Source organism: Rhincodon typus, chromosome 8, assembly GCF_021869965.1.
Source record: "Rhincodon typus isolate 14 chromosome 8, sRhiTyp1.1, whole genome shotgun sequence".
Classification (NCBI taxonomy): Eukaryota; Metazoa; Chordata; class Chondrichthyes; order Orectolobiformes; family Rhincodontidae; genus Rhincodon; species Rhincodon typus.
The window spans coordinates 66,390,658-66,415,021 of record NC_063339.1 but is presented as its reverse complement, the minus strand read 5'-3'; the positions used below and the strand labels follow the sequence as shown (position 1 = coordinate 66,415,021).

At 38.2% G+C, this 24,364-nt stretch overlaps 1 protein-coding gene across 2 annotated transcripts in view; it reads left to right on the top strand.

The window, feature by feature from the left end:
• fntb (farnesyltransferase, CAAX box, beta) overlaps window positions 1–24,364 on the top strand; it is an 82,327-nt gene that overhangs the window by 25,627 nt on the left and 32,336 nt on the right. For both annotated transcript variants that reach the window (XR_007262614.1, XM_020525336.2), the window contains exons 3-8: window positions 2,825–2,897; window positions 10,222–10,313; window positions 11,339–11,485; window positions 16,681–16,764; window positions 21,709–21,795; window positions 22,832–22,961. Coding sequence is in view for 1 of the 2 variants with exons in the window: in XM_020525336.2 (XP_020380925.1) it covers window positions 2,825–2,897; window positions 10,222–10,313; window positions 11,339–11,485; window positions 16,681–16,764; window positions 21,709–21,795; window positions 22,832–22,961 (613 nt within the window). In the remaining variant the exon portion in view is untranslated. The remainder of the gene's footprint in view (window positions 1–2,824; window positions 2,898–10,221; window positions 10,314–11,338; window positions 11,486–16,680; window positions 16,765–21,708; window positions 21,796–22,831; window positions 22,962–24,364) is intronic.

The window sequence follows — 24,364 nt, the reverse complement described above, 5'->3', positions numbered from 1 at the left end:
TTAAATTCAGGGATAGTGTTGGGGAGGGAAGCAGTAATCCTGAAATGCTGAGAACTGAACAGGTTTTGTCTGTTATAATTTTTCTTGTATTAATTCAAGGATATTATTTTGGAAACTTTGTTGAAAAAATTGATTTATATTCAAGTGATACTTCAACAAAGGCTCATGTAAATTGCATTTATGAGCCTCACTTCATTCATTTAGTCTGTTAAGGTTTCAGTGCTTGCGGACTTGGAAGTACCATTCGATGACTGCTGAAGACTGAGTCTCTACTGTCCCAACTTGAACATTTACTGCTCCCATGTAACGAAATCCTGTAAATGGATGTTAAGACTGAATGTTATAGGGAGTTAACCCTCACATAACTGAATATTTTAATAACTTACTTTGTGGATGTATACTTCCAGTTTCTTGATTTCTTGGCCTATCAGATTGTAGAATTCAAGTGCATGTTATGTGACCTGTGAACTGGATGCACAATTATGCTTTTAAAAACAAGTTTCTTTAGGCAACTTGAAAATGAAATAGTTTGAGAAAAATCTTCCGTCTTTGTTTCTGAGAATGACAACAGCCTTGGTTGAAAGAGCAATGAACCTCATTCCAAGTTAGCAACAGCACCACTTAAAGCAGAAGCTTAGCACTTCACATGAAGGGCCTGGGATGATAACCCTTCCCAGATTGCATTTTACTTCAGGATGAATCTACTGATATTAATTTCACAGAGCCAGTGATAATCTTAAAAATCTGTTTATCCACGTTAACCTTTTCAGATCAATGTAAAGCATGTTAGTTTTTCAAGCATTTCTTCAGAATCAGAATATCTCCTACTTGGTGTAATTTTCGAGTAGCCTTCCTACAATAGAACTCCCAATACAGTACTTCTGCCATAGATTTGGTTGTTGATTTTAAGAGTGTACTACCTGCCGTAACTGGCACAGTGTGAGAGGTGGGATAAAATTATTTCCACAAACCCAATCTTTACGTATGTTGATTTGTATATTTTTCAAGCTCTCCTTATTCAGGCGATAAATGGTTTGAGCTTTGATATACAGGTTGTGACTTGCTCTCAAAACATTTGCATTTGGGATTTTTAAAACTCCGACCTATGCATTCTTTAACATCTATATATTATAGTACTTTGCCAGAGTTCACTTATGTTGCTCATGTGTAACCATTGGTGTAGAATTAGATGCTGTCAGCTGAGGTCTGAGATTTGCAGTGGGTTGAACTAAGTCCAAAGTAGTTTATTGGAGCAGTTCAACAGCTGCAGTGCAAGCTTATCTTGTCTGATTAAAGCATTAAATACTATTAAACTTCGGAGTTCCTTGAAACTAATGCAATAAAACTGATGGCCGTGGAAACCATGACATGTAATTCTGTTCTCAATTGTGACATCCTCACTCATGATTATTGAGCAAATTCTGTTTAGGGACTTCTATTTCTGAAACCTTAAAGGAATACACTAAAATCTGCTCATGTATAAAACATCCCAAGAGAAAATATTAAATTTCTAGCCTTCATGAATTTTATGACTAGTTGTCTCACTTTTTAATTAATTGAATCATTAAATGTATTGGATCTGTAATATGAAGGGTATAAACTAACATTATGCTATGATTTAAATGTAGTGTGTATGGGCAGGATATCAATATACTGTAACTTTATTTCACATGAGTAGCAAAGTACAAGATATTTAAGATTTGCAAAACTAAGTGTCAGAAGATTCAATGCATCCATTCATCGTCTGGTTTTGGACGTAGAATTGTAGAAATACAAATTTTGCAGCCTCCAAGTGTCTGTTTGTGAACCCTTAGAGTTAAACCCCTTGCTGACTTTTCATTATTGTAATTCTTTTATGGTTTTGAATTGAGAGCTGGAAATGACTTGTGGACTTTGGGACAACTTGTAGTAAAAGGAAAAGAACAGACTAAACCAGCTTTGTTTGAGGCCAGGGCCTGGAGTCTAATTGTAGTTGGCCTTTGATAAAAGGGGTTCCAACAGACGTAGGAACCCATTTAGCATTGTGTTTAAACAGATAGCAGAAGTTGATCATTGACAAGGCCAGTACTTGGGAATTTGTTCCAGGAAGTCTGGAAGAGAGAGCCTATGTTCAAGCAGATGAAAGTTATTGAATGGTAATTGAGGCCTCGGGAAGAGTCGATCATGGCAGAACCAGAATTGAATTTTTTTGAACTGTCTTTTCTGGGAGATAATTCTTGAACAGCGTGAAGATTTGAAAGCTTCCTACCTAATCTGCTACACCACCTTCCAGAAGCCCAGAGAGTGGATAGCTGAGTTAGAAGTATTGATGTCTGCCTGAGAACGTGACTGTGATCCACACATATGCCTGTGAATTAATGCATTGTCAAAGCCATTTAAGTAATCCGGCCAGTTTTGTTGTTTTCTTTTTATTTATCCATCAGCTGTCTTTGTCTTTTTCTGTGAATGGGTGCTGAAAAAACAAATGTTTCAGATTTAAAGCATAGACCCCAGTGTATCTTGTTTAATTGTTTTCCTCTGCTAAAATTGTGTATTTAATAATAAAGTCTTTTGATGTACAAAACAAACGGTATTTGGAATTAATTATTCACAATTGATATTGGTTATTGAAGAGTCTGGTTAGGAACCATCGGAGTAATTATTGGGGGGTCTTTAATTGTACTGTTGTGAATACAGGTAAAAGCAGATTTGGTTTGGTTGTCTCTCTCCATGTCGTAATACAGCTTGAATATATAGATAAAAATATTAATTGTACAACAGGTATTGATTTCAGTGTTGCCAAATATCTGCATTGGTTGATTTAACCATGTGTGCTGTTTTCCAGACCTGTCCTTCAAAGAGAGAAACACTTCCAATACTTGAAGAAAGGTCTGAGGCATCTCTCTGAGTCGTATTCGGTAAGACTGCAGGCAAGAAAAATGGAGGGGCAAGGATCATGTGCCTTGAATTTTTAATGTGTACGTTCAATGGGAAGTTTTGAAACTTGGGTGTTAACGTCTCAATAAAATGGATTGCCTTTTGTGTGTGTCAAATGACTTTCAATGCAGTTTGTCATTCAGTCTTAGCCAAATTTGCCATGGTGACAGCTGTGTGTACCAAGTACAACATTGCAACAATTCATTAGCTTTATTTCGACAGCACCTTCCAAACCCACAATATCTACCACCTAGGAGAGCAAGGACAGCAGATGCATAGGTACCCGACCTACCGGCAAGTTCCACTGCAATCTATATACCATCCTAACTTGGAACTACATCGCCATTCTTTCTTTGTTGGGCCAAAATCCTGGAGCCTCCTTTTTAACAGCGTTGTGTATGCACTGTACCACACAGACTGCAGTGGCCCAAGAAGGGGGCTCACTATATTAGGGATGGGCAGTAAACGAGGACCTAATCAGTGACATCCATATCGTGTGAAAGAGTAAAGAAAGCCACTACATGGCTACTTTTTGGCATGTCTAGTATATTGAGAAGATCTTCAGTTCTGATTAGAATATAACTGAAATATAGAAAAAATGTAACAGAAACTAACAGGTTTTGAATACAGGTCCCATAAAAGAGCAGCTGATGTATTTGGTTCTTTCTGCTCTTCACGTGGAGAATACTGAAAGGAAATGGAAGGATTGGCATACGTATTGAAAGTGTGACACAGTATAAATTACTGTTCCAGTACTGGAACAATCTTCTATGTTGATTGAGTGTTTATACCTATAAGTTAGAAGGGTTTTATGGGCTCCTATACGTGGGACAGCAGCTTCCTACTCCGGCTGCATATAAATATCCCACTTCAAGTTAATCCAGAATTCAGAGACTCGGCTACAGCGTTAATTGGATCTCAAGCTGGATAGTGAAGAATGAAGCTGGACAGTAATCCTTTTCTTTGATAATCTGTTTATTTACAAAATGAGGCATTAGATAGAGACATTACATTCTGTCTGCAACCCACAGTGTTCCCCTATTTATCAGTGCTGTTGGAGATATTTTTCAATTACCCTGTTCAGAGATGTTATTCACTCCTATGTACAGGTGGGACCTGAATCCAATCTTCCCGACTGAGGTACAGACACTACCACTGTGCCTTGAGCCCCATGCAAGTGCTGTTGGCACTTAGTTAAGTGGTGCCCTTCAACTGTGTAGCTCATCAATATAAAAAAAAATTAAAATCTGGTCTCCATTTGCCACTGTTTGGTGCGGAGTTTGAACCTCCGTCTTTTGACTTGGAAGATGGTACCAGCATACTCTTCAAATTTGATTTCCGTTAAGTCAGTGGAGGAATACAGAGATGGATAGTGCAGATAGACGCCCCCCCTTAGGCTAATATATTTGGATTTTCAGAAAAATCCACACATTCTACAATTTGTAGAGCCCATGGTGTTGGAGGTAATGTGCTAGCATGGATGGAGGATTGGCTAACTAATAGAAGACAGTTGGGATAAGGGCAACATTTTCAGGATGGCAACCTGTAACCAATGAAGTACCACAGGGATCAATGCCGTGGCCACAATTAATTGCAATGTATCTCATAATAAGGGGTCGCATGTGTAAGACAGAGATGAGGAAGAATTTCTTCTGAGGGTAGTGAATCTGTGGAATTCTTTACTGCAGAGGGCTGTTGAGGCTGGGTCATTAAGTAGCTGAGTGGCCTACTTCACCTTCTGTCTCATGGACGACTTAGGAGCAGGGTCACAGACATTTATATTTGAGTATTGGTGAATTTTACCCATAATTTCAGATGGTTTACTGGATGGGTGACTACCTAATGTGTTTCCACGCAAAGTTGGAATAACTTATAAGTAAATAACCATCTGTCTTTGGAATTTTTTTATTTTAAATACGATAACCACAATATATCTCCAAGCATGTCTCCTTTTGACTTTGAAATGCAGTATATGTGTAGCCAAGTAAGTGTCACTGGGGAAAAAAAAAATCCATTTTGACAGCTTGTGAAGCATATTTTACCTTACTTGTGTTTGAGTGTGTTTTATGCCCTGAGACTGTCGTGATGTTTGCTTTTTCCAGGAACTTTCAGAAAAGAAATTTTAAGTTTAGAAGATTGTTTCCGTACTTATGTTCCCATTTTGGATGGCCCATCTTGTAGATGGTTATTTTGAATTGGTGGCGAGCATTGTTTTATTGAATGTGATTTTATTATTTGCACTCAATGTGCCTATTTTTTGGTCTAGATTTTGTGGTCAGCAATGAATAAAAATATTTAGTGGGCACTTTGGTGTTGATTTTAGCTTAAGATGTCAGGTTACTGTTAATCTGCCATCTATAAGGATCTCCAGTGTCTAGAGGCAATGAAATCCTCAAGTAGGCTCAGCGCTGAATTTGATTGAAGAATCCTCACTGTCCACAAACTCGGAATTGAAAGACACTGATCATCATTCACTTTTACAGAATAGAATAAAGATCAGGATATATGAAATAACTCCGCAGAGGCTGGTATTCTGCCCCCCAAATCACCCTTTTTTGCACCCGTGCAAAAAAACTTGACATTGGACTGACTTCCTCAGAGCCAACTCTTTGAGTGAACAGAACTTCTGACACTTATGTTTATCTGTCAGACAGGGCTCCCTGATTGGACCATATTAATAACCCCAGTCAGAACTCATCTGACTTTTTTATAATCACTTGTAATGTACAAGCCGAAAGCTGAAATATCTTAATCAATTTAGAAAAAGGTATTTGCATGTTTTCAAAAAAAATGTATTTTTTAACTAATGAAGTTTGTACTTCAGACTTCAAAAATTTGTTTCTTATTACCAGAAAAGGTGTTTAGTTACCATGTTTCAGAATAGCATTAGAGGCCATATTACACTTCATTCAACAAGATTTACATTTTTAAATGGGTCATGCAGGAAGTATAGAGCATATAAAATTAATGTTTACATCAAATTACTGATTTCCTTGTTTTTCTGAAGGTTTCACAATTACATCCCATGGAGGAGCAGGGTTGTGACATGTAGCAATTTCCTTTTTTTTTGCATTTAACTGCTGATGTAGATGCCAGATGTTACTGTTAGTTTTATCCATGATAACGATGAAAACTTACAATTTGGGCATCATTATAACTGCAGATTCCAAGCTATTGAGTGTTTCGGTATAATGTTCAGTTTTGCCGTGATTATTTGAAACAAGGACATCGGTCATTTGCGTGCCTTTCTCTGAAGGAAAAGGAAATTGCACTTGCTGAGTTGAGAGGGAGAACACAGGAAACAGAAATGGAAATAGGCCACTCAGCCTGTCAAGCCTACTCTGCTAGTCAACAAAAATATGACTGATCATTTGCCTCGATATCCTTTGAATTCCTTTTGCAAGCTGGAAATTTAATCTCAAATTAGAATTGCAAAAAAAAAATTAAAGCTAATAGCAATCACACCGGTAATTTGAAAGTAGTGTCTAGCGTAGCCCTGTTCTCCTTCACATTTAAGTAAGGGTGTTGAAAGTTGCTGGGGCAGGCAGAAATCTGGATTTGTGGTTCGATCAGCCATGATCTTACTGAATGGTCAAGTGGGCTGCTGGGGGTGGGGAGTGATTGGGTAGGAGGTGGGGCTTGAATGGCATATTTCTGCTGATTCATATGTCTGTATGTAATAGGATAGCTTGTTCAGAGTTAGGGCAAACACAATGGGTCAAGCTGCCTTCTGTGCTTTCGTTCTATGATTCAATGCAGTCACCTCACAGAGACATCTCTGGAGATTCAACAGGTTGCGTGAAAGCTTGTCCTACTTAATTTCTTATTGATAACATTAGTATGATTATAATAAAATCATACCTGCCCCCAGTAACAAATCAGAGGATAAATGCTCAATTTATATGCCGTGGTGCCAACATCCTGTTATCTTCCTGTTATTATTCCCACTTGGGCATCTTTATGGAGTTGATTATTTTTCTGATTTTCAGTTGAAGTGTGAACAGTTGTGGATGTGTGGTTAAACTCTTGGTCCTTCATCAGCTGCCACATGTGAAGCAATCATTAAGTCCCTCTTGGAAGACCAGCAGTTCCTCTAAGTTGCATACTATCCTGACATTGAACTACATCGTTGATGCTGGGTTAAAATCCTGTAACTTCCTCCGTAATGGCACTACAAGGACTCCAGCAGTTCACGGACATAGCACACCACCTTCTCAAGGGCATTTAGGATGGGCAAAAAGTAATGACCTTGCAAGTAATGCCAGCATCCCATAGGCAAATGAACAAAAACATTCACGGTTTTCTTAAACTTTGATCAAGCCGTACATCAACCTCCCAAATTCCAGGGATTATTGACCAAATTTGTGAAATTTATCCTCAAACTAACCCTTGGAGTCTGGGTACATCACACTTCCTATGAGGTGAGATGCTTGGAACTGCTCACAATATCTGTGGTCTAATTGGGTTTGGTACAGTTGAAATGTAATTTCTACCCACTTTTTTTTTTGATTTCTTCAGATATAAAGGCCAATGTTACATTCATCCTTTTTGATTATTTTCTGTACTTATCCATGACGCACTAATGATCTGTGTACCTGGACTCCCAAGCCATTTTGGATGTCCACTGTTTGCATTGATCATTTAGAAAGTATAGTGTTCTATCCTCTTTGAATCAAAAGTAGATGATCTTGTACTTGCACACATTTAAAACCATTTGTCACAGTTACAACCATTCAATAAATCTATCAACACTTCATTGAAATTTTATGCTTCCATATTTACTGCTTCCTATACCATCTGTCTTTGCAACATTTAGTCCTTTACATGATGTCGTCAAAACTGGTGTGCTATATCATTCACACACATAAGTGAATCATTAAGGAATCATAACATTTTATTTAAAACAAACACAAATTAAGAAAGGTAATCCACTGTCGAGGGACCAAGAGCTGAAGACAGGATTGAGTTATGTTGACCACAACTTGAGCCTTTTTAATTCATAAAATACCATGTCCTATGAGTGAATTAAAAGTACCTGTATATGCAACAGGAATTATATTTTTTAACTTATTACTATTAACTGAGGATGTGGAGTGAGATGCAAAAAGCATTTTTCAAAAGGAACAGAAGCATAAAACATCATTTTGTGTGGCATCAGTGTGTACTTTACAGATGGGAATTCACACCACGTTGCAAGTTCAGTTTTGTGACAGCTGATGAAGGTCAAAGTAACAATCTGAAATAGTTCAAAGTATCGCATCTTTACTACAGGAGTACTAGGCACATGGATGGTGCTACTACTGCTAAATCACTACATGTTGGCTCATGTAGTGCTTTCACTAGTAGTGCGGGAGGTGGGTGATAACACATTGAACTGTAGCTAAGGTATCTCGAGGCGTGATTTGAGGAGATGGGTTTGAGTGTTATGGGAAATTAGCAGAATCCAACAAGATGGCAGGATGCAACCATGAAGTCCAGGATGAAAACGGGGTTTTCAGTCCATTATGCTCTCTCCTGTGTAGAGTTCCTCTTTAGTCGCAACACAGACTTCTTACCCCATTACCACATTGTCAGCACCACTGACCTCTGTTGACGTTAATTCACTTGTGCACTAGATTTAGTAACACTTTCATGCCTCCTCCGTTTCTCTACTTCAGTGCAGCCTGTTTTAAATGAGAAAAGATCCATCACAGGATGGCCAGTTTTCAGATGATGTTGGTTTTTAGCTAGCCAGATCTGAAAGACTCGACCAGTATAACCTTTCGGATACTTCTAAGTGTTTTTTCCCAGCTGTACAGGTTAGACAAACCAGACTGATTTTGCCAAGTTAGAATGACACTGTAATCATCCAGTATTCATGGAACTCTGAAAGGTGCCAATCGAAGCATGGCTTATTCTTTCCATTGCTTTAATTTCTTGAGGATTCTAAATGGTACCCATTTTAGTCTAAGAACCTTACAAACATTTTTGGCTACAATGTTTGCAGCAACTTCTGACTGAGGGGTGCAATGGTGTGCATACACCAGAAGCAGACAGAGAGTTGATTGTGATGTTTAGTCACCTTTAATGTTGAATTGACACACATTTTGGACTGCGCAGGTCAGTTAGTTAATTCCCAGGTAATAATGCTTTTTGCTGCTCAAAGCCCCCTGTCTTGTTAATGTCTTTTTTTTTTTACAAGCCAAATCGTTTAATTTCAAAATGAGATATTTTTCAGCTGCTTTTGCTGGTGTGGAAATAATGGAAGTATGGTGTTGCATATTATTGCACACTTATGCTGAAGCACAAGCTGGGAAGTGAGAAAGCAGCGTTCAGAGGGAAGCAGAGGAGAGTTCTCAATAAAACATTCTACCTCTACCTCAATCAGAAACAGTGCCGCTGCTCAAAATCTCTCTTTATTTTCAATAATTATCCAATTGTCTTCTGAAAACCATGATTGAATTTGCCTCCACCACACTGTCAGGACGTTGATACCAGATTTTAGCCATTCATGGAATAAAATAGCATTTCCTAATGTTGGCTGCACTTGTTTTGCCAGCCCCTTTAAACAGTGCCATCTGGTTCTTGATCCTTCTGCCACTGGAATAGTTTATGTTGAGCTACTCTAATGGGATTCCTTATGATTTTGGAGACTTGTATTAAACTTCTCAATCTTCCTTAGAGAGAATAATCCTCCCTTTGCTGACCCAAGTACACAACTGTCATACCTTATCTGTAAAATCATTTTGTAAATTTATTTTCATCCTCTCCACAGATCTCACATCTTCCTTTAAAGTATCATGCTTAGCATTGGATGCAATATTTACCTGAGGCCAAACTAGTGTGTTATTAATTTCAGTTTATGTGAAAACTCCAAAATGCCATAATTAAGTGACATACGTAGGTCCAATTCAAAACCTGCAACAAATGGTTTCGTGGCATTTGTTTGTCAAATGCTTTCTCAATCTAAAGTTCACTTGTTGCTTTCTGAGCATTTTCTTTGCTTTTAGATCTTCTCAATGATCATGCTGTAGTTAATAACTGGAGTTGGTTAGCTCAGTTGGCTAGTTTATGATGCAGAGTAATGCCAACAGTGTGGATTCAGTTCCTGGCTGAGGTTACCATGAAGGATTTTCCCTCTCAATCTCTCCCCTTGCCAAAAGCATGGTGACCCTCTGGTTAAAAGGTTGTTTTCAGACGCATGCTGTAATGCAGCTCACATTAATTTGATTTAATGTTTCTATCTGTTTGATCTTTCATCAATGGTTTTTCAGCTGTATTTCTTTTATAATTTGGTTATAAATAATGTTTCTGTTTTGGTTCCAGTGTTTGGATGCCAGCCGGCCCTGGCTTTGTTACTGGATCTTACACAGCTTGGAGTTGCTAGGAGAACCAATTGATGATTGTATGGCTTCAGAGTGCGTATACAAAACTTAAGATCATTTTTATTGTTGAATGCCCATTGTTTGGTTTTGTTTGATGTCTGTAGCTTGCATGACCCAAATTTGTACTCTAACATTATCATAAGTAATCTAGACTGAAACTGGCAATTCATATCCCTTCTATGTTAAAACAAAGGCGAAGAACAATATTTCACAAAGTTGGTGCTGATATTTCTGGGTACTGACTTGAGGGAATTAATGAGGCTGTTGTTAGAGAACTTAACTACATGGTAGCTGCTAGAGCTGATACAAAGGTATTGTTGGTTGTGCAATGATTTTTTTTTTCCAGCACTTAAATATACCATCCTATTGTGCCTCATTAGAGGTGCCATAAGATTAAGATCACATTACATTACATGCTCAGAATAGAGACCTCCACTTGAACTTAAACTCAAAAGTACGTTGCCTAGTCCTAATTTTGGTCTTGTGCTTGAACAGTATGTAATACGTGTATCAGTCAGAGTCTTCAGAGACTGCTGATGGTCTGAGCTTCATAATGGTGCTCAGAGTCAGTGGTAAACCCTGTTCAATCAACACAGACAGCAAAAATCAGCAGTTTATTTGCTTATTTATAAAAATCTGAATGCGCTGTAAAATGAATTGAAACGTAAATTTTCATGCACAGTTTTTTTTTCCAGCAGTTCAATGTGTTTTTGTTTTTAGGGCCAGGATTGTTTCTACTGACGTATGTCCATTTTAGGCTGCGCTGTGTTCTAAGTAATGATACTGACCATGTCAGTATCTGCAAACCTGATGCAATATTGGCGTAGTTTTGAATTTGGGTTATTGTGTTGAGGCTGTGAAGGCAATTCCAGACAATGAAGCCAATTTGGGAACTGAGGGCAGCCAATGTTCAGGTATTTGTGGAGGAAATGTATAAATAATTCCTTTTTCAGCTGATATTCTTCCTTTGATCAATCATTGTGCTGTATTGCAAAATATTAAAAATCATAAACTGTACAACAAATTTAACAATTACATTTTTGATCCTTTCTAAATAGTATTTGTCAATTCCTATCACGATGTCAGAGTCCAAATGGTGGATTTGCTGGTGGACCAGGCCAAGAGCCACATCTTGCCCCGACGTATGCAGCAGTGAATGCACTCTGCATTATAGGCACAGAAGAGGCATATAATGTTATTAACAGGTAAGTGATCATAGCAATCAAAGAATAGTACAAAAGGCAGTACTAACAGTAGAGTTGGATTGTTATGGTGTTTCAAAAAGAAGAACATTAAATGTAAATTTTGTGCAGTATGTGTTGTATATCAAGAGACAGCAGGGAATTTGTATGTGAAGTATGTGCAATCTTCAGTTTAACGCAGTGTGGAGCTGGAGGGGCACAGCAGGCCAGGCACCATCAGAGGAGCAGGAAAGTTGACGTTTCGGTTCCGGACCCTCCTTCAAATGTATAGCTTTCTGGAGGTCAAGCCTTGCTATTCTGGAGTTATCACAAAAATTAAAGTCTCAAAAAAAAACAGGTTCCCAAGCAACCTGATTTCAGATCTTGGTTGATAGACACAGACGAGGTTTCTGAACTTAGCGTTAGAGTCTAGCTACAAGTAAGCAATTCAACTAATTTAAGTAGTCTATATAAATCAATGCTGTATGTAACTCCCTCTTGCACACAGGCAGACGAACAGGAAAAGAAAACATGTGAATGGAGGGACAACCAGTCCACATCTTGTACACAAGATTTGTTGGCTTGAATTTTGCTAATCTGAAAGTTTCTCCTCCACCTTCTTCCAAATGCTTCCACTAGTTCACAAGAGGCACAGGTTGGCTGGTTCACCTATGAAAGGCCTCACTTATTCAATTCAAAGTCACAACCTGCGGCATCCACTGAAGGAAATACAAAGCAGATTTCTTCAGGATTCAAGTGGCTTACTGAAGAGAACAGAGAATGAGAGTTTATTTTTTGACTACTGCAGACCTGCTTGGTTTCACTTTGGGTCTGATCTAGCTTCTCTCTGTCTTGCTTATAGCCCAAGCTGCCTGACAACCAATCGCTCATTTGTTCGCAAGCAGCAGGGCTTTGTCATTGATAATTGGCCACTAATCCACGCCAATCAACTTCACTTGTAAACAACCCCTTGGCTTCAGTTCATCCACAGCTACACAGACAGGGTTCAGGAAAGGTATCAAATTCCTTACTTCCAAGCCATCTTGTAAGTTCCTGGGTTTCAAAATAGTTAGTTGTTTTTCATTTCAGTCTACAGTTTTAAAAAGCACAAAAATAAGACGACAGTCTTGGCACAAGCCATTGCTGCATGGACTTTCTGCAACGGTGTGCATTGTGATAATACTTACAATATCACAAATGTCCCAACGGTCGTCATTTGCAAATTCACCTCCATTATCTATTAAAAAATATTGGTGACCCAAGGTCTCTGCTGGCCCACTTTTCCATGACACTCTGCAGTATAGCCTGCCTGTCCTTGTTGTTCATTACCATGGATATGCTAAACTTGGTTGCTCATATACACAAAATGTGATAAATAAGCATTCTAATCTTTGTCCCATGTCATCAGACCCGTGGTTCCTACTTCATTAAATTCCTTGTCTAAAGCAACACCTACAATGGGTGTGGTGATATCTTACGATATTTAATACATGGATCATATTTCAATGTGATCTTTTCTACAAGGGAGTCATACTTATTATCCATAACTCCAGCATCCTTCAACAGTAGATTTAACCTTCCTGAAAAAGGATGAGCTGTTTGTTTGTTTGTTTGTTTGTTTGTGCAATTTCCAAACAATCCTCTTTTCTGATCAACTGGATGTGTATCTGCAGAGGTCAGTCACACTTCTTGGACCTCTCGACAAGAACCAGTTTTGGTTATGATACTATTGGAATTCTGGATGAGTCAATTCCCAGAATGAAATTTGGCTTTGTGGATTATAAGTTTTATTTTTACATTTGTCTCAGTGAATATATTGACGCATGGTTGCTGAGGTTTTTGTTTTCACACATTTGTCTCGTGAAAGGAAAGAAAACCAAGCTATATTTAACAAAGCTATATTTAAGTTTGAAAAGATCTTAACTTAAACAACAAAAGCATGGATTCTCAACAGTATCCTCTTCAGATGCTCAATTCAAGAGCGTCTACACTTAACTCTTTAACTTGCTACTTAATTGGCTCATCAGTTTTTCCTCCTTGGACAGCTGAAACAGTTTCAAAACCTCTTTCCAGTTTCGATGACCTTTATCACCTCTCGGAACAGAGAGCTTGGATTCCTTTTCAGTTCTGACAGCTAAAAGACGTAGGGTCTGTTTCCATGTTATGACTCTTCAGTCCAACCTGTCCGTGCTGACCATGGTCCTAAACTAAACTAGTCCCACCTACCTGCGTTTAGCCCATATCCCTCCAAATCTTTCCTATTCAAGTACTTATCCAAATGCCTTTTAAATGTTGTAACTGTACCTGCAATCACCACTTCCTCTGGCAGTTCATTCCACACGAACCACTCATTGTGTGTAAAAAAAAAAAAAGAAGTTGCCTCTCGTGTCCTTTTTAAATGTTTCTCCTCTCACCTTAAAAATATGCCCCCACCTAGGGAAAAGGCCTTTGTTTTTCACCCTATGTGTGCCCCTCATGATTTCATAAACCTCTATAAAGTCACACCTCTATAAAGTCACCCCTCCACTTCACTTCTGCACTGAATGAGAAAAGTCCCAGCCTTGCCGGTCTTTTTTTTTTTAATCACTCAAACCCTCCATTCCTGCCAACAGCCTGGTAGATCTTTTTAGAACCCTCTCCACTTTTTAATAATATCCTTCCTATAACAGTGATCAGAACTGCACAGAATACTCCAGAAGAGGCCTCATCAACATCCTGTACAAACTTCCATAAATTGGTCTTTCTACAAAGCGAATAAAGCCCTTCTGGTAGGATGAAAGTTGTTCTCCTGAATTGAAAACTTAATTATTCAGCGAGGGTGCAACTGAACCTGATTCATTCGAGCTAAACTATTTGAACCTACTGATCACATGTTTCTGTGTACGTCAGATACTGTACATGCATCAATGAGGCGATGGCCTAGTGGTATTATTGCTGGACTGTTAATCCAGAGACGCAGATAACGTTCTGGGGACACAGGTTCGAATCCTGCCATGGCAGATGGTGGAATTTGAATTCAATAAAATATCTGGAATTAAGAATCTAATGATGACTGTGAATCCATTGTCAATTGTTGGGAAAAACCCATCTGGTTCACTAATGTCCATTAGGGAAGGAAACTGCCGTTCTGGCCTACATGTGACTCCAGACCCACAGCAATGTGGTTGATTGTTAACCTCCCTCTGGGTAATTAGGGATGGTCAATAAATGCTGCCTGGCCAGCGATGCCCTCATCCTGTGAATGAATAAAGAAAAAAAAAATTAACATTACAGGTATCTGACTAGATTCTTACTAAATTGCGTGCTTTCTTGGAAATTATGTATTTGGGTCAATTTTCCAAATGCCTTTCTGACTTTATGTTGGGAAAGAAGAATTCAGTTCCCTTTTAGAACTGAAACAAAAACCATTTGCTACTCTTTCTCTCCAATTCCCAAATGATAGCTTAGCAAACTTTTTTTAACCAGTACCTTATCAATCAGCACTCTTGATAAACCAGCAAAAATTACATACTTCAGATGCCGCAATCTGCCACGATGTCCGACTATTTATGCTGTAAATAAAGTATGACAGTGATGTATGTACCCCCTGCATTACATTTACATTTCTATTACTTGTGTGTTTTTGAGGGATGTTGAAGTTTTGAAGCTTCATTTGGTCAGGGTTTACTGTTGTTAGGCGTACCTCTTGATTATCCAGAATATTTGATCAAGCGGCACACTCCTGGTCCTGTACGTGCTGGATAATAAATTGTTTACTGTAATATATTCTACACCTTATCATATGAGACAATTAAATTTAAAACTATCTCATTGTAATATGAAATGGCAACAGACAGTTTTTGTTACTTTTTGATTCAAATGCAGAAATGGAAAAATCAAAAGGAAACTGTATTTGTTGTATGTGTTCCCAACTTGTCTGTATGTACATGTTACTTTTTAGTCACCAGTTGTCTTTTGTGTTAAAAATGGTAGATGAGGCCTTATTGGCACTGAAGGAAACATTTACGATCATAGTACAACATGTTCTTTTCTCCAAATGTCTCAGCACTGATCATTGCCGTTTTGCCTGTTTTTTTTAGCCATTGTTATACCCAGTGGTTTGATAATTTAAGGTAATAGACAAGTAAATGTGTAGTGAAACAAATTCTATACAATGTTATTATAGAAGTATGGTCAGTTTGAAATTTGAATTTCTGTTTTGTTGATTTAGAGACAGTAATGATGCACATCTTAACATTGGCAAAACATCTAGCTTTGATTTTGAATGGAACTGCTTGTTCAGCTTTCAGATGTCTTGAACCAGTTCTTGAAACTAATTAGCGCACACCAGGAATACCCACTGCCTGATGAACGAGTGAAGATACCCAATGGGCTGATTGAGTTTCCTGTTCAAACCTATTACGAAATGCTGTAGCCTAGTGTCTAAATGATGTTCATTCAACATATACTTTATGTGGAGTTGAGGTTGCACTCTTTCTGTGCACATGGTTAATGTTCCTGTAGCTTGAGCTGTATTTTAAATAGTGAACTTTTATAAGTGATCGTTTATAGTTTGATTCATAAATCTTTTTTTTTGGCTTATTTCACAATGATCATGGGTTATAGGTGAAGATCTACCTCACGCAATGAATTATGGAACACCATGAATTGACAGGATAAATATTTTGTGTTGAGTCCCTAACCTAATTTGTGTGTGAAATTGTTCACCAGCCATCTTCCCCCTCTCTTTCTCCCATTCCAATAACCATATGTACTCAAGTTCCTATTAAAGAAGTACAAGTAGGTAGAGGGAAGAAGCTTGTGTACGTGTTCCCTGCTTATGTATGTGTTTTGTGGTATGAGAGATATTGGACTGTAAAACAAGTCAGAACTTTTGTATACAACACCCTCCCCTTCAATGCTTGTTTTTATTGGTTAAATATTCCAGTACCACAACCCCAGGCAAAAGCTGACTTCCAATTCACCACCCATAAAGATGTACAGCATCTTTACGGGTGATTGAGCATGGGCAATTTTGCAGCAAGGTTTTGTTAATTTCTGTTTTAATCATTGCACCTTGTGTCCAAAGTAAGTATCACTTAATATGCAATCTGTAATTGTGACCAAAAATCTACGTTATGATGATCATTCAAAGCAGTTGATAACTTAAATTCTAAATATTGTAGGTTTTAATTGAGGCTGAACTTGCTCTGATTGGTACTACTTTGTTCTCATTGAAGGGAAAAGCTGCTAGAATTTCTATACTCTGTGAAACAGCCTAATGGTTCCTTTACTATGCATGTGAGTGGAGAAGTCGATGTTAGGTGAGTTTTGATTATGAGTTGCTTATTATTGGAAGAAAGGAAGTAAGCATCGAGAACCATGTTTATACGTTACCTAAAATTATTTGCTGAGGCAATGGACATTGAGAACGAATGGTGAATACTTTCAAACTGGACTTAATATACTCATTGCAAAATTGTGCAATTCATTTATAGTAAAATGGGCAAATGACTTGATGCCTTTTGTTCAAAAATTGGGACATCATCTAATTCTGTATTCTTTGTATCTTCCACTGTCAATTATTTCCAATACGCCATTTAAATTAAAATGTAAAATAAGTAGTTTATTTAAAGTTCTTTAAATAAAAAATCACACTGCCTGGTGAAATAAAACATCATATTGAATTCTTGGGGGAGCCAATACTTTAATCAAATATTGAATGGAATAGCTGACGTAGTTTGATTTATGTCATAGTTGTATGTTTTTAAAATTTATTCATTGATGGGAAAAGGGTGTCACTCATAATCGATTGCGAATTGCCCTTAAGGCAGTGGTGAACTTTTGCAATTCATATAGTCTGGATAAATCTTCAATGAGTATTTTGCAATAAAATGATAATCTATTTCAAAATCAGAGCTTTGTGAGACTTGGAATGAAATTTGTAACTGGTGTTTTTACATGCATCAACTATGCTTGCCCTACTTGTTGCTAGAGATCACTGTTTTGGAAAACCTTCTGGGTCTTGCGTGCAGCAACAACGTTATGCTGGTACTGGTGGGAGTAAATGCTTAGGGTGGTGAAATATTGTCAAGTAGATTACATTGTTGGGGTATTGTGGAATTCCCTAAGTGTTGTTGGAGCCTACACTCAGCTGAGTGGAGAGTATTTCATCTCCCACCTTAACGTGTCCTTGTAGGTGATAGAGAAGCTCTGAGGAACCTTGTTCTTGTATTTGCTGTATTTATTTATATGAATGGTCCAGTTAAATTTCTGGTCAATGGTGACCTTGGGTTACTCACGATGAGGGATTCAACAATTCTAATGCTGTTAAATGTCAGAGGGAAGTAATTGGACTCCCTCTTTGGTCTGAGGTGGTAACTGCCTAGCACAAATATCACTGAACAACTATCAGCCCAAACCCAGTTATTGTCTGGAACTTGCTGCATGTGAGCTCTTACTGATTATTATCTGAGAAACTGTACACTCCAAATGGTGACGGGCATCCTGTTTCTGACCTTATGATGGAGGGAAGGTCATCAATGAAGCAGCTGAGGAGACTGATACTTTTGCAGTGGTATCTAGGGACGCAGGTGATTGGCCTTCAAACATTACAACCATCTTTCTAGTATGATTCTAGCCGTAGAAGGGATTTTCTCTGATTCCCATTGACTTTAGTTTTAGTCGGATACCTTGATGCAGGTCAAATTTTGCCTTGATATTAAGCACGATGACTCTTGCCTCACCTTAGGAATTTAGCTCTTCGTCCATGTTTGTACGAGGTCTGTAATGTGGTCCGGACCTCGGTGGTCTACTGGACTGGAAATATTAACTTTGCTTTCATCCCACAGATGCTGTCAGACCTGCTGAGTTTTGCCAGCATTTCTGATTTTTTGTTTCTGAAACATGGATGAACAGGTTATGTATCAATGCCACTTGATCGCATAGTCAGGAACATCTTCCATTACAGTGCTGCTGGGACAGTAAATGCCCTACTTTTCTGTGGCAAAGACATACCCAGGAAGCCCTTTGCTGCATCCAGTGTATTCACCTATTTCTGAATACGTGTGGAGTGAAACCACTTGGTTCAAGACTGATACCTGCAGGGAGGAACTCAAGAGTAGGCCGCAGGGATGCTCCATTTGACACGGCTGGTTGAAGGTAGTTGTGAACATTTCAGTGTTATCTTTTGGAGTGCATCATGAGCTTCGCCCATCTCTTTTGGTTTTAATAGTTTTCCACCATTTGCAACTGTTTATGACTGGACTGCAGAATTTTGATAAATCCGTTTGTAGTGGGATCACTGGGTTCTGACTATAGCATGTTGCTCCTGCTCTTTACCTCGTGCTGCACAGTGTATACTTATACTGTTTGACGCATCGTGGAACCAATTCTGGTTCCCCTGGTTTGATGGCCAGATTGTGGTAGAGTGCAATTATGTTGCTGGTCACACGTTGCATCTCTTGGATTTTCAATTTTAAGCTGCCAGATCCTTCTGAGTCTGTTCTATTTGGATAAGAGAAAAGGTGGAGTCTTCAAAGTGAAATTCCTCCAAAAGGATTGGGCAGTGGTCACTACTTCTAATACCATTATGGAGAGTCGTGAGGTCAAGTAGATTTTACCCTCTCAATGGCTGTCTCCTCACCTGTCCCTGGTCCAGCAGATATATCTTTCAGGACTCAGCCAACTAGGTCAGTAGTGCTGCTCCCTAAGTATATTCTGTGACTGTGCTATCGTTAATGCTGCTTCCGTGGTGTTCAACACTGGTTACCTATTCATGAGTGTGGGGAATGGTATTTGGAAGTCAGCTGGAGGATTGACCTGTGACCACACGACCTCACAAGATCCAGAATTGATGGAAGATCCTGGGCTCACTCCGGATTGAATTTGTCACCACCTCTAGTCTGTCTTGCTTATAGAACGGGTTTAGTGATGTAGAAATCTGAGATGAGAGAAGAGGATTATTTAAGTACGTTCTGAATTTCAAAGCCAGTACTTTTGCATGGGGAAATTATCAATCTAAACTTAATGGCTTTTTAGTCGATTTAATCCGGAGCAGGCAGAAATACCTATATATATTATTGCGGAGGCTACTTTGATGGAACCATTGCTGATTACTTGAAAGTTATCTCTCAGGGAAAAGAAGATCCTGGGTAAATCTGATCTTGCTTGTCCCTAGTTCTCCATGGCAAATCATGTGTATTTTGCCTCTTGACCGTTCCTGCATTCTCCAGGCTTCTATTACCTCTCATTGATAGCAGTGAACAATCTCAATCGTGGAGAATCTGGAGTAGTAATCTGTATCACTGAGTCTTTGGATTATCAGTGCACCATATTGGCCACATTAGAACAATGTTTTATTTTGGTACCTAACTTCAAGCATTTGCTTGACACCTTTTAATTTTTTGGATAAGGGGCTTTCCAGCTGTTATGTTTCTTTTCTACTTGAAGAATCATGGAGGTGTGCATCTAAGGCATGTATTGATGTTTGGTTGCTTTGCTTTTTTATTCAGTGTTTAGTTTTCTTTCTCCTGAATTGTGAAACAAGATAAAACACTCGATCCATTTCAGGGTGGTTAGGATTTTCAGCTGCACCAGATATTCCCTCTAAATATGAAAAAAAAATCGCTCCTCTAATGTAGTTGCTGTTCCTTCTGAAATCGAGTGAAACACTAAGTACATAATTTTAAATTACCAGGATGAAACATTCTCAATGAACAAATGACACCAGCTGTCAGTTCATGCAGCTTTGGCTTTCAGAGCAATAGAATAAGGTAAAATGTGCAGAATACATTTCTTTACTTCAGCATGGAGCCGTCAATCAATAAACAAACGGTATCTGGTTGGCTCCTTTACCTGGTGGATGTAACTTCCAAACTAAGTATCAATAGGTTCCAAAACAGTAGCTACCTCCTGACTGAAATCAATATTAAAGGCAATGTTGACACCTGAAATTGCCTTTAAACTTGATCTGCACCTGTGAATGTGGATTATTTTCCAATTGGGAAACTGCCTGCAGTCGCTCATCAAAATCTGTGTTTTCATAAGCCACTATATATACCACGTTTCTGATTTGATTTGTAATTTAGGTTTTTTTTAATGTTATATCAAACTTTGAAGATCACTTCACCACTGCAAAGCATTTTTGTCTTTGGAATACCCAATTATTCTATCATAACAGTGGATCTAAATAATATTCTAAAGCTCAGTTTCTTTCTAGAAAAGTTGAATTGAAAAAGAAAATTATAGAGAAAACCAGCTAACATTCTAAGTGAGAAATCGTGATCATACAGTTTCCAAAAAGAATCACAAGGAGGCTATGGCAAGCAATAACATTCTTGAAATAATTTCAGAGGCTGGGATCCCATCACCAAGTCACCCCTTATTTACATGTGGAGAGTCCTTGACACTGATCTAGCCCTCTGAGCCAGCTCTGACTGACGGGATGTCTGACACTCCTGTTCTTATCTATCAGCCAGGGCTCCCTGATTGGACCAGATTAACAGCCCCAATCAGGGCACTCCTATTCTGAGGTTTACCTGACTGACCTCGTTACAGTCTCTACAATTCTGTCCTTTCATGTCAAAGCCTAGAGTTATCTGTGATTTATGTATAATGAATTTGTCTTGCTGAAACCCTGATTAAAGAAATCAGTTCGGTTCACACTGCAAACCAGCTAGCCATATTTGTAATTTTGCAAGGAGGCTTTAAGGATATCTTTTGAAAGCTACCATTTTCCACTGTTTGACGGACTGTGGTCTTGCATCTTTGGGATTGAGTTACGTGACTGGAACAGGGCTGGAGTAATTTTGATCTACATGTCACTGATGTTACGCTGATGTTTTGGTGAATGCAATAATTCATGCAAAATTTGAAAGCGTCTGTTGCATTACAGTAATAAAATTGATCTAAAATTTGCATTTTTCTCAATAAATATATTTTTGTGTATAATTAATGCTGCGGTCTTGGCTGCTGTGCAAGGACTGGCGAGATTGACAATGTAGCGGAAGCAAATCAAGCTGTTAAGAGTACAGGATGCTTAGCTTTAATGTTCTTGTGTTTCCTGATTAAAACTACAGCATTTGAAATTACTTATTTGCAAGGAGAAACATTGTTCAAAGCCTTGAACTCCATTTTTTGATAAATTATTAACATCAGTGATACGAAGATTAAAAATTACAAATTCATTATTTTGGAATGTTCCCCACTGATTTCAAACACTTTTCACTAAATGATGCAGGAAGCAAATTCACTGTTCTATTTTCTAGGAGTGCCTACTGTGCGGCATCTGTTGCCTCCTTAACAAACATCGTCACACCAACATTGTTTGAGGGGACACCTGAGTGGGTGTTAAGGTCAGTATTTATGAAATGAGACAAAACAATAGACAACTCAATTGTTTTCAGAAGTTGTGCATTAACATTGATGCTTGGAATACATTGCTTATGTGAATAATCAAGTAATGTGCAAGGGTATATTCGCACTGATCATATATGTTGCATCCTTTTACTTAATTGCACTATTTATTAGATACCTCCACATCCTATTTAGATGGGTGGTTGGGCAGTCTGCTTAATTGCATCCCATACTAGGTGAGCACAGCAGGAACCGCAGTTCAATTGCTGTGAAGAAAATTCTTCTTTCCAACTCTCCTCTTCATGTCTGTTGCAAATAACCCAGTAAAGGTGCAGAACCTTTGTAAACACAGTTGAGATTATAATTGGAATTGGTTCACCTGTTCACTTAATCAAATGTTATTTAGCCAAAATGCTGAAAATGTTCAATTAATATGTTTTGAGTATCATTTCTAAAAATTGATTAGATAAACTCTTTTGAGAGAGAATATTCTTTCTACCCACTGTTGCTTTCAATAATTATTCAGGTGATCCCTCCAAAACTGCAGTGTACAGGAAGTAAGGAAGTTGCTGTCACAAGGGAGTTATGTGCCTCCTCCCTAAACTACTGTGCTATAGGTTTATTTACTCTGGGAATTCACAAGCATTTTTAGATCTGACTTTTAAATTTGTTCATGTTACTAGATAAAGCAAAATGCAAATCTGGCAATTACAAATTTTAAGCTTTTGGCAGTGTTTCAAAAGTATGATCACTAAGTGTGCATATATTCAAGAAACTTATTTTGAGAGGCGGTGTTTTCTTTTAAATGTACACAGGATTTTGGATCATGTTCAGGATTCAGTGTTTGAAACTGACCATTTCATGTCGAGGCAAAAGTCTGAAAAATCACTGGTAAAGATTTAAGCTATGTCAAAACAGAAAATCAAATTTGGCCTTGTAGCGTATCATCTCCTACAGAAGGGAACAGCACAGAGGGGAAGTGCAAAATTGCTTTTGACCTTTGTAGAACAGTGATCATTGTGTTTTCTTTTACAGATGTCAGAATTGGGAGGGTGGGATTGGTGGTGTACCTGGAATGGAAGCCCATGGTGGCTATACTTTCTGTGGGATGGCTGCCATGGTTATCTTCAAAAAGGAATGGATGCTGGACCTCAAAGCTTTGTTAGTAAGTCAGACATTTTTTTGGTGTCTTTTGTTTCTTATAATAATATCTCTCTCTGATTTAAGGACCTTAGCTGAAAGAACAATAAGTACCAAAGCGACTACCTTATTTGGGTTGATATCTAATTGATATTGGGATATTCAAACTGCCATCACATTGCTACCATGCTGGAGCTATCATTGAATCAACAATAGTGACAGACCAGAATGTCTATCTTTGCTTTTCTTCGATCGTCAGTTGATTCCACTTGCACTTATTCCAACATCTCTGACTGCTGTTTTCAAAAGGTTATATGTTTTGAGAAAAATTGTTTCAAGTGTGATTTGTCATAAGTCACCATAACATTTTTACTCCAGTCACTGAATATTAATTTTCTCCAGTATTTTTATGACTGTATATGTATTCACTCATAGAGAATTTGGATGACTGCAGAGGGCCAACCTACTGAAATTACAGCAGTTCACTTTTATTCTCAAGTAGGAACATGCACAGCTATTAAAACAAATGGAGCTGGGATTTTTTTAATGAGAAATTATGCCTCTTGCTTGCACTGAGTCAGGTTTGACCTTTAGGTGGCAGTTGCTATAAAGATTGCCGGAAAAGAAATTTTAAAGATGATTGTCAAATAATTTGTCTTCTCTGTTCTAATTTGAAGTCACGGCTTCACAATTTGCCTCTTGATATCTTCTTGAGGGCATTTGCCAGATGCAAAGTATTTCGCATTTAATCTTTGTCCAGCTAGAATCCGGATTCCTGAGTGGATTGGAACCTTGTGAATATAATTCTCATTTTTAAATAGGTTGACTAACACTATAGCCTACTGTAACATTTACAGTTGGGGAAAATCTGGAATTCTTCAATTCAAAATTAATTTGTAAACACTTAGATGACAAGAAAGTAACCAACTGAGGGATTTTATAAAGGAACGTCGAACCTGCAAATGTAAAGATGGTGGAGCCCATGGAGCTGGAGCTTTAGTGTTTGGAGGAAATGCTGCAATGTGGAACAGTTGTATTTTAGGAAGCTTTGACAAAGTACAACAGAAACTGAGAGAAGATTGATTGGTATGCAGTTGTGAGGTTGAATAAAAGGGAGAAAGAATGACAGTTCAGGGTGATTTCTCAGTGATTAGATTTTTTTTGTAGTGCTGACAAGCTCACGTTTGAAGCCTCTTTCCTTATTGCCCTTGAACTGAATGGCTTGTGTGACCTTTTCAGAGGACAGTTGCTATAGGTCTGAAGTCACGTAGACGAGACCAAATAAGGATGTCTTTCTTGCCTAAAAGACATAAGTGAACCAGATGATTTTATGCCAGTGAAGTTGCATGAATGATTTGAATGTAGGGCTATAGAACATTGTGTCAAAATTTGCAGTAGATAATAAAATGGAAGACATAGTAAATAATT